Source organism: Acanthisitta chloris, unplaced genomic scaffold (assembly GCF_000695815.1).
Source record: "Acanthisitta chloris isolate BGI_N310 unplaced genomic scaffold, ASM69581v1 scaffold10350, whole genome shotgun sequence".
NCBI lineage: Eukaryota > Metazoa > Chordata > Aves > Passeriformes > Acanthisittidae > Acanthisitta > Acanthisitta chloris.
Genome location: NW_008652220.1, coordinates 15002 through 30981, shown reverse-complemented (window position 1 = coordinate 30981; position 15980 = coordinate 15002). Strand labels below are relative to the sequence as shown.

Here is a 15980-nt window from a genome sequence, read left to right as displayed (position 1 = left end):
TAATGCTCACTACTGCTCAAGCTTTTCTATCTCCATTTTAATTCTTGCAGTTGAATACTGTTCTGTGCTGTAAAAACAGTTCTGAACATGATGTGATTAACCTAAGGGTCCCCCCATCCCCTCATCTCAAACCCCCTCATACATGGCCTATGCTTTCTATTCATGTTCAACCGTCTGATTTCCGTATCATCCCGCTCAGCCTCACAAGCAGCTATTAGCATAACAGAGCTTTAGTGTGACATTGATTGAAGCCAACGCTTGCTGAATGCAGTATCAAAGCATAATTTGCCAGAAATCAAATCTAATTTACTGCGTACTATTTAAATTTCAAAAAACCCCCCAAAGTTTCGGTAGAGATATACTAGGTCTGTAGTCTTACTTGTTATTTTTTTTCCCCTATTTTTGGCCACTCCTCTGTAATCCAAGCGATATATTTCATTTTAGAGCCATTGCCTTTGACTTTCAAATGTCAGTTAGACAAGTGTTTCCACTCTGTTCATTCCAATCCAGTAAAAGTTACATCCAAAGCAATAAAAGGTAAAGTCTGATAGGAACAACATTCTGTTTGCTGCTTCGTAACAGTTTTATAAACAGATTCTTCTAATGACCATAACGTTTAGCCTGAATTAAGCATTAAAGTGCCACATAACTTTAACAGCTGAAGCATATCAAGCCTGCTGTTATTTCTCTAACTGTACCTTTTCAGAATGTATTAAAACTTCATCCAGTTTGAGAGCAGCAATAATGACTTGGATAAATTTTGTCCAGTGTTCCACTGAAGCTCTGCTTTGAGCAAGTCACGATCTCAGTTAACCTTTCTGCAAAATGAAAGTAATAATATTTACTCATCTTTATAAACGGCATCTATATAAAAACATAATGAACTCTCTTTTTAGGAAAACTGAAGAGCCCAAGTGCTTATTCTATCAAAGAAGCCTTGCTGTCTGTGAGCAGGGTCACATTGCATTCTCTGGGGATAATGGCAGTCTTAGTGTTTTGGTAGTTACACTTGAAAAATTACTCCTGCAATTAACTGTTACTTTCAGTTTTCAAATTGCATTATTCAACTAGAATTTGACAGATAAAACTGATATGGTGAAAACATTGTTTAAATTCTGTGAACAATGTTATTTTTATTGGAGGCTGTCTATAAACAGAGCTATAGCTGAATATGACAACAAACTATAACAAAATGAGGGTTTCCTTCATTATAGCGCTCCATCTTTGAATAAATTAATAAAAAAAATCCCCACATACTAGGTTTTATTTTTCCAAAATTATGTTTCTCATGATCTTTAAAATTACAGTATTAACTAGTTTGGCTGAAGAAATTGGTTTTGTGCTCTAATATAATATAGCTAAAACCTGTGATTCATTTGTTTATTTTTATAGTGAGTTTCCAGGAATTATGGCTGCAGACAAAAGCTAGAAAATATATCCTTACATAACTATGCAACATTGTTTGCTGAACTCTTTAGAAATTTTATCCTAATAGGTATGAGGCCACAGATGATCTGTTCATCTAGTATGGTAAATACTGAACAGGACTTGGTGTGTGGCAGGGAGAGAATGGAGTGACAGGGTCAGTTCATATCTGAGCTACAGACATATTTCTTGTCTGTTTTTGGAAAAAGAAAGAAAAATATCCTTTTCCTGCTCTTAGGAAAGTGAGAGATGTTCAAAGTTAGGGATAGGTCAGAAACTGGGTAGAAACTATGATGTGTATCTCTCATTGTTTCTTGACTGCTGAATTACCTTAATTTGATCCTTGGAAGCAGCAACAAATTCGGTTGTGTTATATCTGCTCAGAGCTTTGAATTATTGTTTTACAGCACAGCCTTGTATGTGTGACAGTGTTTCAGATGAACCCTTAAACTTGCCTACCTTGCATTTACTCAGTTACATAGAAATGCCATGCCCCTCTTGCTCCTGATGAGCTGTCTCAGAGTACTGTCTGTTTAACATACCCCCAGTGCTCCAAGCATGCCAATGAAGTGATCTTAGGCATCCATCATACTTAGGTTTGATCTATGGGGTGGTCTCCTGACACCAGGTTTTAGTGTCACAATAGAAAGATTGTGGTCTTGAGGCCACCCATAATGCAGCATAGACATGGGACTCATGTATAACACCTGAAGAAGTTAGAGGTTTTCTTCTCTCTGTTGTGCCTGAGGTTGCTATTGATTCTATATTAATATTCTGGGCAATGAGCTCCTATAGCTGAGCAGCAAACACTGGGCTAATTCAGTGACTTCTATTAAGTGAGTGGTCAGAACCTTAGAGATACTTTAGTGTAAGCTATGCTTATAGGAAGGGAGGTTTCTAATTCACAGCTCAAAGGTCTTTCTTTCCCTTCACATATGGTTGACTGAACAAACACACATGCTGATTACCACATTGCTGTTTTCTGACACCTGTAGGGGTTGCGTGCAAATATGCTAGGTAAAACAAAGGGAGGGAAAAACAAGTACCTCACTACAGTGCAGCACTTTAGGAGTAGTATAGCATCAGAGTACCTCACTACAGTGCAGCACTTTAGTATAGCATCAATTCAGTTTCTCAAGTATGTTTAGCAACATCTATTCTCTTATGGAAACCTCAAAATATATGGATATAAACAGGCAGCAGCAGAGCACCTAGCCCTTTGTCCCTGCCTGTTCAGAAGACTTACCACATGCTGAGGCCTGGAGAAGAGGTGGACACTTGCTTCCAGAGAGGCTAAAACATGTGTTTGGGAGTGTGAGGTGGAAGAAATACCCTCTGCCTTCTAAACTGGTGGTGATTCGTGTTTATTAAGTGCTTTACAGTTCTTGTTTTAAGAGTGTGTTATACCAGCACTATTCAGCTGATGCTCTTTAGACTCCTGCTGATCTCTAAAACCCTGGGAAGCACCTCATGAGATAACTGTAAAGTGTGTTTCAGAAAAATCAGATCTGCTTACATTTCTATGCAGTTAGCAGATTTGCGTCTGTGCTGTCAGCAGGTGTAATCGGAAGCTGGATCTTGATTGCTCTTCGTGCCTAATTAAATAGTTTGTAATTATAATGGTGAAAATATGGTTTTCTAAAACACTTAAATTCTGTTTACCTAAAAGCTTAGTGTTCCTAAACCATCCCTCTGCACAACCACCAAACCAATAGTGGATTAGAAGAAAATGAAGGTGAGGTGGATATTTTATTTTTTTTTACTGTTTTGTCCCCTTCTTCATGCAGCCTGCCCCAAGAGTGAGTTAGTCTTGGGATAAGGATATTTGGAGATACAGCTTACAATTTTAAAATATACAGAATAGTACAAATGCAGAACCAAGACTGGAGGGTTTTCATGTCATGCATAGAAAAGTCATTTGCTTTACTACTACATCATGCTTAACGTAGTCATTGAGGTCAAGTTTTTTCTCTCAGTCCTCTTAACACTGCTTCTTCCCCACTCTCTTTCTACACATTAACACCTTTCCTCTACCTTCTCATTCCCACCAAGCACTGACTATTCTCCATCAGTACCCCTGGACAAGTCCTTACTCTTAGAAATTGTTCCTTTCTGACTGTGCTTCCTAGTCCCCTATGAACATGTGTAAGCCAACATTTGCAAACACAGCCAGTCCTGGTTCTTCTTTCTTGTTTTAATTCCAATCTCCTTTTTTTCTTTTCCTTGTTTCTTGCTGATCTTCTGGAATAACTATTCCTTCTTGCTCACCACTCACTGCTGCCCATTGACTCTTCAACTTTTTCTTCTTTCTTATCTTTATACAAACTGAAATCTGGATTTCCCAAGTTTGTGTTGTTTTATTCTTTTTACAAGTCCTCCTTCCCACTTCATTCTTGACCATGCTCCTTCTAAGAGAAGTGAGGGAGCCCTTGACCTTCTGCTCTTCTGCTGTCATCCAGATTTTCCTCTCCTTTCTCAATCATGTTTAAAGTCTAGAGGGACAGAATGAGGAAGGCAGTCTGAACATCCTAATTCATACCTTGCAATACATGCTAGCTCCAGCACAACAGCAAGCTCTGCCAAGTGTAAGAGGGTATGAGAGTGCTAATAGCTTCCCAGACCAAAGGCAGAATGTATCCAGAGCCAGCAATATAAACACCTGACTGCTCCTTAGCATTTACTGTCATCTGAATTTGCTCTAGCATGTACGGTTGTAATGTTTCTTTGCTTTATTTTTAGTTGGTTTTGTTCTTTTTAAAATAACTGGAGATGTCACATACTGCTGCTCTTTTTGTCGCTGTTGTTGTTTCTGTTTATATATTAATTCTGTCTCTACTAATTAATGTTTCTGGTGTCATGTCCTCTGACATAAAACAAATCTCCATAATGTTGTCTCTTTCCTTCAAAATTCCCCCATCTCCCCCTTGCAAAATATCCTAAACTTACACCATGATTTTTCTTACATTGTAGCTCCCCCACAGTTTGTGGTGAGACCACGAGACCAGATTGTAGCCCAGGGTCGAACAGTGACTTTTCCTTGTGAAACTAAAGGAAATCCCCAGCCAGCTGTTTTCTGGCAAAAAGAAGGAAGTCAGGTAAGTTGCAAGCACCCCGTAAGTCTTTCAAGCCTTTCTAAATAGTTATATTAAATTTGAAAGAAAATTATTTACATTACCTTTCACAGACTCTTTTAATCGTTCACTGGCATTCTTTCACTGGCATTTGTCTTTTTAAACTATCACTATTCTCTACTGAAATTTTTGTTGCTGTTTTTTAAAAATATTAGTATTGTGAAGAACACAAAAGGGCATTTAAGTTGTTGAAACTTGTGCTAGGTGCTGTATAGATGTATAGAAAGCAACAGTATATATTATAAAGGCTTTTCATTCTGAAGCCCCCAACAAACAGGTGGGTGAGACAGGCACAGTAGATAAAAAAAGGTATGACTTAATTTTTAACTAATCAGAATCAGTAATTACAGTTCACAACCTGTCTAGACATGATCAAGCAGATATGTATCTAGCAAGCTGATTTGCATTGGCATATTCTCTTAGTGCATACAGATACAGGTTTTGAACATGCAGATGCTTTCTTCAATAAAACCGTCTCAGGAAATTTCCAAATCTGGTTTTGGAAATATTTCCCTGATCTTTTTTGAAGGCAGAATTTGTGATGTAGCAACCAATGTTGGCATCAGCAAATACTAAATTCTATAGCTTAGTATTTGACTGTCATTCCATAGCATTTCTTTGCTGCTGTTGCTGTGTTGTCATGCTGTTACAGCAGAAGTCAGGCCTTCTCACTTTTAGTGTGCAGTTCCTGTTAGTATGTTAAATTTGAACACTGAAAACTATGTGCTGTGTTCTCTTTTGCACCTGACAAAAGATAAAAAGGGGCAAATGAATGCCCAAGAACAGTTCCTTCTGCTTCTCCCTGATGAAGCCCATCATGGCTACATCCATCTGCATATCTGTACAATATACCCTTCTCAGAGCCCTGTACTACTTTCCCCCGCATGGCAGAACACGAGTTAACTCAAATATCCACACTGCTGTGCAGTGCAGATGTGATTTTTGTCAGATCTGGAGGCATTGTGTGCACCAGCTCAGTTAAAACGTGAGGTAAGAGCTGAACCACCAATCTCTTGCTCTGCCCCACTTGCTTCTGCTTCACCTTCTCATGAAATCAGAAAACTGGTCCACAATGCCAGGACCAGGCTGACAGCATTTTGTGGTCTGCTGTCTTTGTGGCTTGCAAAGATACAACATTTTATGTATGTAAGCTTGTCTGAGTGTTAGCTTAATCTTCAGTGTGTATCTTTCAGTGTAATATTTAGAGAAATTTAGATTTAGCCACCATGGATCACATCCTGGAAAAGCACAGTATTGTCTCACTACGGTGACAGTTGTTCCAAGGGGAAAGTAGGATAGCATAGTGAAATTAAAGTAAGAAGTACTGATGTGCTAGCAAACATTTAAACCCCATTACCATTAAACATGGTAATGTTTATGTAAAGTGAGCTTATAGTGTCACACTTGAATCTAATAAAGTGGACATTCATCATGCTGTAATAAAGAGAAGAGCTTCTAATTAAAGTAGGACATCATTTGCAGGATTAAAGTCATTTAGCGTAATTGAAAAGTGTTAATACTCTATTTTATCCTCTTCCATTGGTATCACTTCAAGGGTAAAAACATTTTAAGGTGAAAATGCATCTTGTGTCTTTAATTGAATGTTATTACCTACTGATTGTACCATGTTGAAGCTGCTTAATTACAAACCTGGAAAATTAATTACCATATTGAGAACCAGATCCCTGAGGGTTAGAATAGTCTTTTTTGGCAAATAAATGCAACACAAAAATTGATACCTACATGGTTTATAATCAAACCTTGAAACATGGCTCAATGTGATTTACAACACCCTCATGTTAATCTTAATTGATCGTCAGTGAAGTAACACAGGTTAGTGTTACTTGCCAGATTTTGCAGTGGGATGCCATAGAGTAGGTGAATTTCCATATACTGGATATCATCACATAGATGGTATTTTTGCCCAGTTGCATGACTTTTCACCTTTGCATGCCCAGCTATAAGTTGTTGCTTGTCTTTACAATGCTTGCTTCTGCTTTTGCTGGGGGAGCTGTTTGCAGCACCACTTTTACTGTTCGAAGTAATGTTATATGGTCATGTTAGCCCACTCTAGTAATTGCAGGGCATTTTTCATTTCTTGATGCATTTCTCGATCCTGTGTTTTTGAGCACAGCCAGCTGGAAGGGAGGGGAGCTGTTCCCTCCTGAGTAATTTTTTGTGCCAGCTTGTGCATAAACAGCTGGCTCTTTGTACTTGGTAGCTTTTTCCCCAGAGCCCAACAGCCACCCTCCAATGAAATGCACCAGGGCAGGGCATGTGTGTTAAATTCTTCCTTGAGATAAATTCTGTGGTACCTTAACAGGGATGGCTCTGGTCCCCCTGTTTGCAACCCAGCATGCCACCATTGTGCTCACATGGGTAACCTGGCAGCTAATTAAAACCAGTGAAATTTTTAAAAGCATTTTAAAAGGGTTTATAGTGTAATTTAGGACAAGTTATAATTCATAGTTATCTGGTCTTTGAAGGAAGGAGTCATGAGAATGGTGAACTCCTCCTGATGTGTGGTATGTTCACTGGGACATGATACCTCTCCAGAACAGAGAAGTCCATACTGAAGCTAAAAAGAAGGGTAGCCTTTGTAATGCAGTGATGAAGAGGATCCTGGATCATTTTTCTCTTAAGAATTAGGAGCTTGATCATTGCACTGTCTTTTACATTGTGTTTAATTTTACACTTGGCATAATAGAGTCAAGATCAGCCATATCAAAATTTTCTGCTTTCTCATAGAATTTAGTGAAGACTGCATGATATTTGCATTCAGTGTGTATCTGTGCCAGGCAGAAGTTACTCTGAAAATTTCAAGGCAGTTCAGAAAACAGGGCAATTATTTGAGACCCACTTGGTCCCATAGGCTGAAATTGTTTCAGAATTTTCACACTTTTTTTCCTATTGGATCTGACATGTTTGCTGGGTCCATATTGATTTTTGAGGAAAATTTGCTGTTATAAATTTCTCGAACACAGAGAAAGGGTCTAAGGGAAAAGACTCACCCTAGGGCGACAAGTAACCTAGTCGATTAATACAATTATACAGATACTTGGAGTGTTGGATCTTTTTCAAAGCATATCTCCTTCCTTTTGCTGCCAAAATCATAGACATAAAGGTGTGAGCTTCACTTAAAAGCAGAATTTGTTTCTCATTTGAATTCTTACCTGTTTCTTAAGCAGTTTGTTGCTTAGCAGTTCTAAATCATTTTTGGAAACCATTAAGGTCTGCTTCAGAAGAAGCAGATCTGCAGAAAATTCATTTAATACACTTGTCTACACTTTTAGATTCTATTTTTAGCCCATATAGACAAGCTTAAAAGTTACTAGGGAGCTGTCATTAGAAAGCACAGCAGAGCTATAAAGAGCTGCAGTAATGACTGAAAGCTTATCACAGCACGATAACTGTTTTAGGGTATTCCTGATGCAAACTACTGTATTTTTCATAGAGGCTTCTTGAGTTGACATAAAAACCAGACACTATTTTACCGGAATTACTGTTGTTTAATTGTTGTTTAAGCTGTTCTCCTTTCTGTCTCATTGGGCAATGCTACTGACCTTTCTCTTCACATTGCCTTCTTTTCCTGTGCTTATTCACAAGAGCTGTGCCAGATGGTATAACATTTCCCTTGAAAACATAGCCCTCACTACTGAAACCTTTTCAGTTCTGTAGTATTGATTCATTCAGTCCTTCATCATATGCAATGACTACTACAACTATTCCAATTATTTTTATTGACGTCTCTCTTTTCTCCAATCTAGCCCAAAGGCAAAAGCTAATCTCCCTATTTTGTGCTAACTGGTGTCTTATCCTACATGAAATTATTTTTTCACTCTGATGATTTCCACATCAGATTAATACCCTTTCTCTTCACCCTCAAGGCTCCATGGTGCATTTTTCCTTTGGTATATCTCAGTTTTAATTTCCTTTTACTTCTTTAAGCTCTCATGCTCAGCCAGCTTCTGCTACTTTATGACCTGCTAGTATCTTTGTGCTAACTGGTGTCTTATCCTACATGAAATTATTTTTTCACTCTGATGATTTCCACATCAGATTAATACCCTTTCTCTTCACCCTCAAGGCTCCATGGTGCATTTTTCCTTTGGTATATCTCAGTTTTAATTTCCTTTTACTTCTTTAAGCTCTCATGCTCAGCCAGCTTCTGCTACTTTATGACCTGCTAGTATCTTCCTCCCAGCTTTTGTGTCACACTTCTTTCTTCCTCCTTTGCCCAGAACGTATTCACAGCCAAACAATAGTTCTATCTCTCCAGGATTCAATTCTTTTTGCTAGTTTTCTAATGGTTGCTGTAGTGTTTTGTCCTCTTGGTTTGATAGCCAACTAAGTATATTATTACAATTACATTCAGAATGAAGATGAATGTGTCACAAATATAAATCACTCAAGTGTGATTGTTGAAAAATGTCTCCTTGCCTACACCTCCAGCCAGAACACAGCACTGTGTGCTGGCAAAGGGCTGTTTCTAATTTAAACTGCAAGTTGCCCAAGGCAGGGAAAGCTAGCTCTGTGTGTTCATAAAGTCATAACCACACTTACTTTTTCTTCTCGTTTATTTATAGTACTTTTAAGGAAAAATCATTGTCTCTCTAGCTCAGGGAAATGTAGTGCTTTTATGTTTTTAATTGATGTGAGATGAATTGTCTTTGCAGAATCTACTCTTCCCAAACCAGCCTCTCCAGCCCAACAGCAGATACTTAGTGTCACCGACCGGAGACCTCACCATTACCAACATCCAGAGGTCTGACGCAGGCTACTACATTTGTCAAGCACTGACGGTTGCTGGAAGCATTTTAGCAAAGGCTCAGCTGGAGGTTACTGATGGTGAGCTATTAGAAATACCTATTGTTATTTCCTGTCAAAAGTATTTTAAAAGCAGTGTAAATAAAGGCATACGAGATCACATAATTCATACAAGTAAATGGACAATTTTCTATAGAAAATAAAATGAAAAATGATCTCTGGAATTGTCTGTGGAATCAAAAAGGCATCAAAGTCTAGTTTTTTTCAAATTTTTGAGTTTGAAATTTATCATATATTGACATTTACCTTACTCCATCTACAAACATGAATCTTTTTCATATGTCAGGAATTCTGTTGATATCCTCCTTCATCCTATCATGGATAGCAGGCAGTTTGCATCCTTTAATGTTAGTGAAGAAAACAGCAGAATTCCTCTTATACTAGAAGATGGTGGCATTCCCTGGCATCATTATTCCTTATCTTAGCTGACACATTAAATATCTCCTGACAGACTTTGATGAATTTTTGCCATTAAAACTGTTGTTATATGCAGAGGTCTACTTTTACTGTTCCCTTAGAGACCTGCCTGCACCATGAAAGTTTGAAAAGATGTCTAATTTTGAATAATCTGCCTTTTCACAAGAGCATATTCATCACAAGTGACAGGTAGAGAGGTTCAGACTCATGTTATAGAGGTTTGAGCATTAATTTGATGCTTTTTCTTTGTTTTCCAAAAGCTGCCTATATTTTTATGACAAGGAGAGATAATTTCTGCCTTATCTTTGCATCTTTTCAAGCACATTGCTTTTCTGTAGTTTCTGGAGATTAAAGGCTTAGCTTCGCTCTGCAGTCTCTTTAAGTCCTTCCTCTCATGGTCTGTGACAAAATGATGCATTTTCATTCAATTCAAATTTAAATGTAGATTAAAAGGTCATTTAAAATTAATGGAAAGGCAGTATTTTTTAGTATCTGTCCATAGTGCTGCCTGATTCAGGGCCATGACTGTGATTGGGATAATAGAATACACAAACATTGGCTAAGAGGACACTGAGCTGTTAATTGTTGCACCTGCTGATGCTGTACAGATTTACAGCAACAGGCACTGTGTGGATCAAATCAGGTTCAAGGATACTAGTGATGAGAAGTTCTTCCTTTGGACAAGCAAAGGCCTGTGGTCCATCTCTATCTATTTCTTGTGTGGGGAAGAAAATAAGTCCTAATTGATCTCTATGGAATTTTCATTAGTTTATTTAACAAGCCAACAGAAAGTGTCCCTGCTAAAATGCAAACTCATCTACAGCTAATTTTGATTAAAGGCAATGTGCATTCCACATTGCTAGAGAAAGCATTAGCTGGTGGCTCTGCTGATCAAGGAATGCAAAGCCTGCGTTCTTCAAATGCTTTCCAGAACCTGCTGTCAGCATGCTCATTATGAAATAATCCAAGATTGCTTTATAGAAATGCCATTTTTTCCCTGAGTCAAAGGGCAGGCGAGGTCAGAAAAAAGCGCCAGAACAACATTGTGGAACTGAGATTATATAAATAAATGTACCATTAGATCACAGATACCTTTTTAATTGCTTCTAGTTAGGAAGTTAGCCATAAATGTTGAAAAAATCTGGTTTGGTTGATGCTGAGCAGAAGTTATAGAAGGTAATGATTTTTATCAGTAGGGAAATCTAATGTAATGATTTAAAGAATATAATAAAAGATAAACACTGTGCATGCTAGCTATATACTTAAGCACTGGTGTTCTAGTTTTGGCTGGTGGTTTCAGTTTTACTTCATAGCCCAGAATTTTTCTGTTTGGTTAATGATTTAATAATAGTGGCGAGCCATCTTTTTCATTTTGAACACATTTTTGTTTGATCCAGAGTAATTTAGATCCAATTGAAGTTCCAATACAGAATGAAAACATGTCATGTGCAGAAAAACAAGTGCTTAATTATACCATATATAGCAGTGTTTCAGTTGTTACATTTTTGCTCTTACAAGTCTTTACTGGAAATATTTTTAACTCAAGTGTTCACATGAGAAGAGATTACTAGCTGTGATAAAATGTGCTGAGTTGAGTGATAATTTTGCTGATTATGGACTGTACTAAGAGCCTTCAGTGTATTTGAAATTCAAATCTTGTGTTTTCTTGAAAGGCTATCTTGTAATTCACTGTCTTACACACATCTGGAAAGGCAAAATCATTTTAAAAATTGAACAATCTTAGCAATCCTTTCAAACACAAGAACCAAATATGCAGCTCACAATCTTAAAATGACAGATCATGCACATAAATCAAATGCTTCCATCTATGTCTGTGCTCAACATAAAAGAAATAGTTTACAATTAGTATTTTATTGCATAAATTTATCCACCATGCACAGAATATTTTGGAGAAGATCTTAGTTTCTCCTTAGTTAGTAATTATTAACATTTTTAATAAAAATTTTGGCCAGTGCATGCTCAGCTGTAGGATCAACCTACTCTACTTGGTCCAAGTTTACCCAGCAGTTGCTGTTTAGGGTGAGTATTGGGAGGGAGAAACAAGGTTAACCTCCCACCATGGATTTTTCTGGCAACATAAGAATGAACTGGTTTAGGATATTAATTAAAAAGATTGTATTCCTGGGCTTTTGAATGAAAGCAAAAAGGATATATCTATAAGGATAATTCAGAACAGGTTTAAAAAAGTAAGAGGAGGAGTTGGCAGCATGTCTCAACAGCTCCTTCTCCACTGATTTGGAATAGACACTTAAGGCATTTTTCACAAACTCCTTTGCAATTTTTTTTCCTATACATCTATTGAATACTCTGGGTTTGGTCTCTCTCAAGTCTTTCTGGAAGAAATTACTGTCACTGACAGTTTACTCTGTGAATGTGGCCACCATGATTCCTAGCCCTCATCAAATATATATTACATGTTTTATAGCAAGTGTGACAGTTTCAAACAGGAGAGAGTCAGAACAACTTCACAGCTTCCTGTGAAGCTTCTCTGCAAAAAAACAGACAGAGGAATGACTGGTCTCTGCTCTTCCACCTCCCAGGATACCACCCTGCCTATCATACTAGTGTTCATCATATGAATTTTATGTCTTGTGTCTGAATTTCCCCATTAGTTTACTAGGAAAATTTTTGAAATTTTTACTTTGGAAGTGCCAAAGCAAGGACTTCCTTTTGTCATTCTGTTATGTTAATTTCCTGTTGTAATTTGACCACGTTCCCCCCAATTTTAAACATGATTTTAGTTTCTGGTGAATAAGCTGTTCATTAACAAATATAATTTCTTCTTTTCCTTTAATCTGCTCCAAATTTAAGATGTATTTTATCACAAAAGGAATGTGTTAATTTTTCAGTTACCAGAATATGTTGGTATATGGATACTGGCAAATAGTTTCAAAGCCAGCTTTCATTCTTTTAATTAAAGTATTTTTGAAATCAACTTCTGTTTGACTATACAAATATATTTGTAGCCACACAAAATGCTTCTGTGGAACGGACATAAAAGTTTCCTGCTAGGAGAAAACTATGTATGTTTAAAAAAAAAAAAATAGAGTTTTTTAAAAGAAACTAACAAATCCTGCACCATTTTGTGGATATTTTTCATTATCTCTCTGTTCTTCAGAATGCCTATGATATATCTTTTTTAATCTCTAACCAAGTTTTAGATCCTTACTAATGAGGAGACGGATGTATGCTCTTACACACATTTTAGCAGAGATTTACAAGTCATAGTTGTGAAGACAATACAGTCATTCACAGATCAGTGGAAGCTCTAAGTGTTCATTTAACCTTTAGCCTTAGTGTCATGGAAACCTGTAGTGGTCTTTCACCCATAACACCCTTGAAAATGAAGATTCCTTCTGGCCCGGAGACTTTCAATTACACTATTGATCAGAGCTATTTAAAGGATTATGAGCTCCTCATTTGGGCTATAAAAAAGCTAATTACATGCCGAAGAACAATATCTGTAATGCAGTAGGTTTTGAAAATACTTACATTGCTGCACATATGAAAGGCAATTAGATGAAGCAGATAACTGAAATGGAGTAAGCAACTTAAATAAGTTTTTTTCCCGTAATTTTTGGCTACCTAGAATACTGGGATTTGGTGTTTTACATTAAATCTAAAGGATAACTTGCAGAGCTAAGTTTTCATTTGAATATACTTGTGCTGCAGGTATCCTTATAGAAAATAGAGATGAGATCAATTTTTATTTTGCCATATGGCTTAACTGTGTAGTCATAAGGAACCTTAATGAGATTAAAAATTTCATATCGAGGTCAAGACGCATTACTTTTTCCTCTTTTCTTGTAATATAGTGTTTCCTATCCTAGCTCTGATTTCAGTGGGTGATATTTCAGAAGTTCCAAAATAGTTTTCACATTCTGGTGTTAATAAATATTATTTATTGGGTTTCTGTTTGCAGTTTGAAATTCAATTAATGTGATGAACTCACACTCCAAGGTGTGATTCTGATAATACCTAAAGATTCTGTCCTTTGGGAGTCTTATTAACAAAAGAAGATAGTATTTTTGCAACAGAAACCATTGTTTTAGGTACAAAATGTACCACTAACATCTCCATAATATTTTTTTTAGCAAATAGCATAATGAAAATACTTTGGATCTGTTGAAGGTTCCAAAGTTTGCATCTTAAACAGCTCAAATACAACAGAAACCATAGTGATTCATAATAATTTGTTTTCACTTCATTGTTAGTGTAAGGTGCTGTGTATGGACTACAGAAAACAGGTTCTCAGCTTGAATAAATGGTTCAAACTCAGTTGACATCAGCAGAAGCAGGCTAACTTACAGGGGTTTAGGAATTAATCCTGCCTGTTACAGTATTTGATACCAATCATATATTTTTTTAGTTGTTCAAAGATTTAAAACAGCAGCAGTGTGGCAGGTAAATATATAAAAATGGATTCTCAGTTGTTACACTGATTTTTTGAAGGAGTGATAGCCTTGTTTATATTCAAGTATTTGACATTCATTTTGTATAAACCTATTCTTTAGAAACAAAGAGTTCTATTTTGCTGTTTAACAGACAGCTCAGAGAATAGGTTCAACAGAATTATTTGTGAAAAAATTGGTCTTTCAAGAAAAGAAAGCATTTTACCTCATCTTCAAGATATCCCACTGGTCATGGAATGAGGCTTATATGCAGCCATGCACTCCTCACTGGTTGTAGAGTCCTTGAAGCAGTATTTCAAGCATGCAAATGTAAATTATCAGGGGGGAGAAAATTAAGGGAGCTTATGGTTTTAAAAGGTGATGAAATGATTTGATAAGTAAGCTGTTAAATGGCATGAATGAGCTTTTCTCCACTGGAAGGAGTGATACAGTCATTTAGATCACTGATATTATGAAAATGTTTTGTGTTATTTTTATATATTTTTGCTAATGAAAACTTGCAAGCTGTGGTGTGTCGTTTATATATTTTTGCTAATGAAAACTTGGTTGGTACTCATGCAAGAATAGCTGTGGTGTGTCACTTTGAACTTTTAACAGATTTTCTCTTTTAGGCCCTAAATCAGGTAAGCAATTAAGCACATTTTCATGTGATATCAAACATGTGCTTTAAGTGCTTTCCTAAATTGGAAGAAATAAGTGATGCACTTCAATTCTTTTCTGAATCAATGTCTTAATTTTCATCCTATGTTAACCAAATGAATCTGATGATCTTTGCTAACATAAATTTATATATTTGGGTCTTATTTGGCAATGGTGAAATAAAATTCTGACAAAAATGCTCTTCAAATACGCCAGCTAATTGTTAACATGTATCTATGGGTCTTCCAAAATGTTTTTAGCCTCTCAGAGTCTAACTTTAACCAGTCTTTTAAAATTGGTGCTGTGTCAAGGAATAGGGCTCACTGCAGCACAGGTGGATGGATGCCAATGCATTTGTCACTGTTTAGTCTTGACAGATAGGCCTCCACCCATCATCCTCCAGGGACCAGTCAATCAGACACTGTCAGTGGATGGGACAGCTTTGCTGAAGTGCAAGGCAACTGGCGACCCCCTTCCCGTCATCAGCTGGTTAAAAGAAGGATTCACCTTCCTGGGCCGAGACCCTCGAACGTCCATACAGGATCAGGGGACACTTCAGATCAAAATGCTGCGGGTGAGTATCAGTAACAGAACAAGCATGACAAGTTTTATATGGCTAGTTTTGAGCTGTTGGTGTGTGCCTCAAGCAGCTCTGCTGCCTTCCTGTTGTCTTCAAAATGAATTTGTCATTTTTACTTTTTGTCATTTTACATTTTGTCATTTTACATTTTTACCAAGTCCACATCCTATTTCATTCTTTGACATTGTGTAAGAAAAGGCGAAAGAAGAAGAGCCAAACTAGCACTGAATCATAGAATCATAGAATGTTAACAGGTTGGAAAGGACCTTAAAGATCACCTAGTCCCAATCCCCACTGCTCTGGGCAGGGACACCTCCCACTAGAGCAGGTTGCTCAAGGCTTTATCCAACCTGGCTTTGAACGTTACCAGGCTTGAGGCATCCGCAACCTCCCTGGGCAACCTGTTCCAGTGTCTCACCACCCTCACAGTATAAAATGTCTTGCTGATGTCTAATCTAAATCTCCCCTCTTTCAATTTATACCTATTACCCCTTGCACTGTCACTACAATTCATAACAAAGAGTTCCT

General features: G+C 37.2%; 1 protein-coding gene across 1 annotated transcript in view; it reads left to right on the top strand.

Annotated features, from left to right (window-relative positions):
* Positions 1-15980, top strand: part of LOC103803965 (roundabout homolog 2-like) — a gene marked incomplete at its 3' end in the record, with an annotated part of 33950 nt that overhangs the window by 6116 nt on the left and 11854 nt on the right. Inside the window, exons 2-4 of the mRNA XM_009076549.1 lie at positions 4396-4520; positions 9233-9404; positions 15241-15446. Of these exons, the coding sequence (XP_009074797.1) occupies positions 4396-4520; positions 9233-9404; positions 15241-15446 (503 nt within the window). The remainder of the gene's footprint in view (positions 1-4395; positions 4521-9232; positions 9405-15240; positions 15447-15980) is intronic.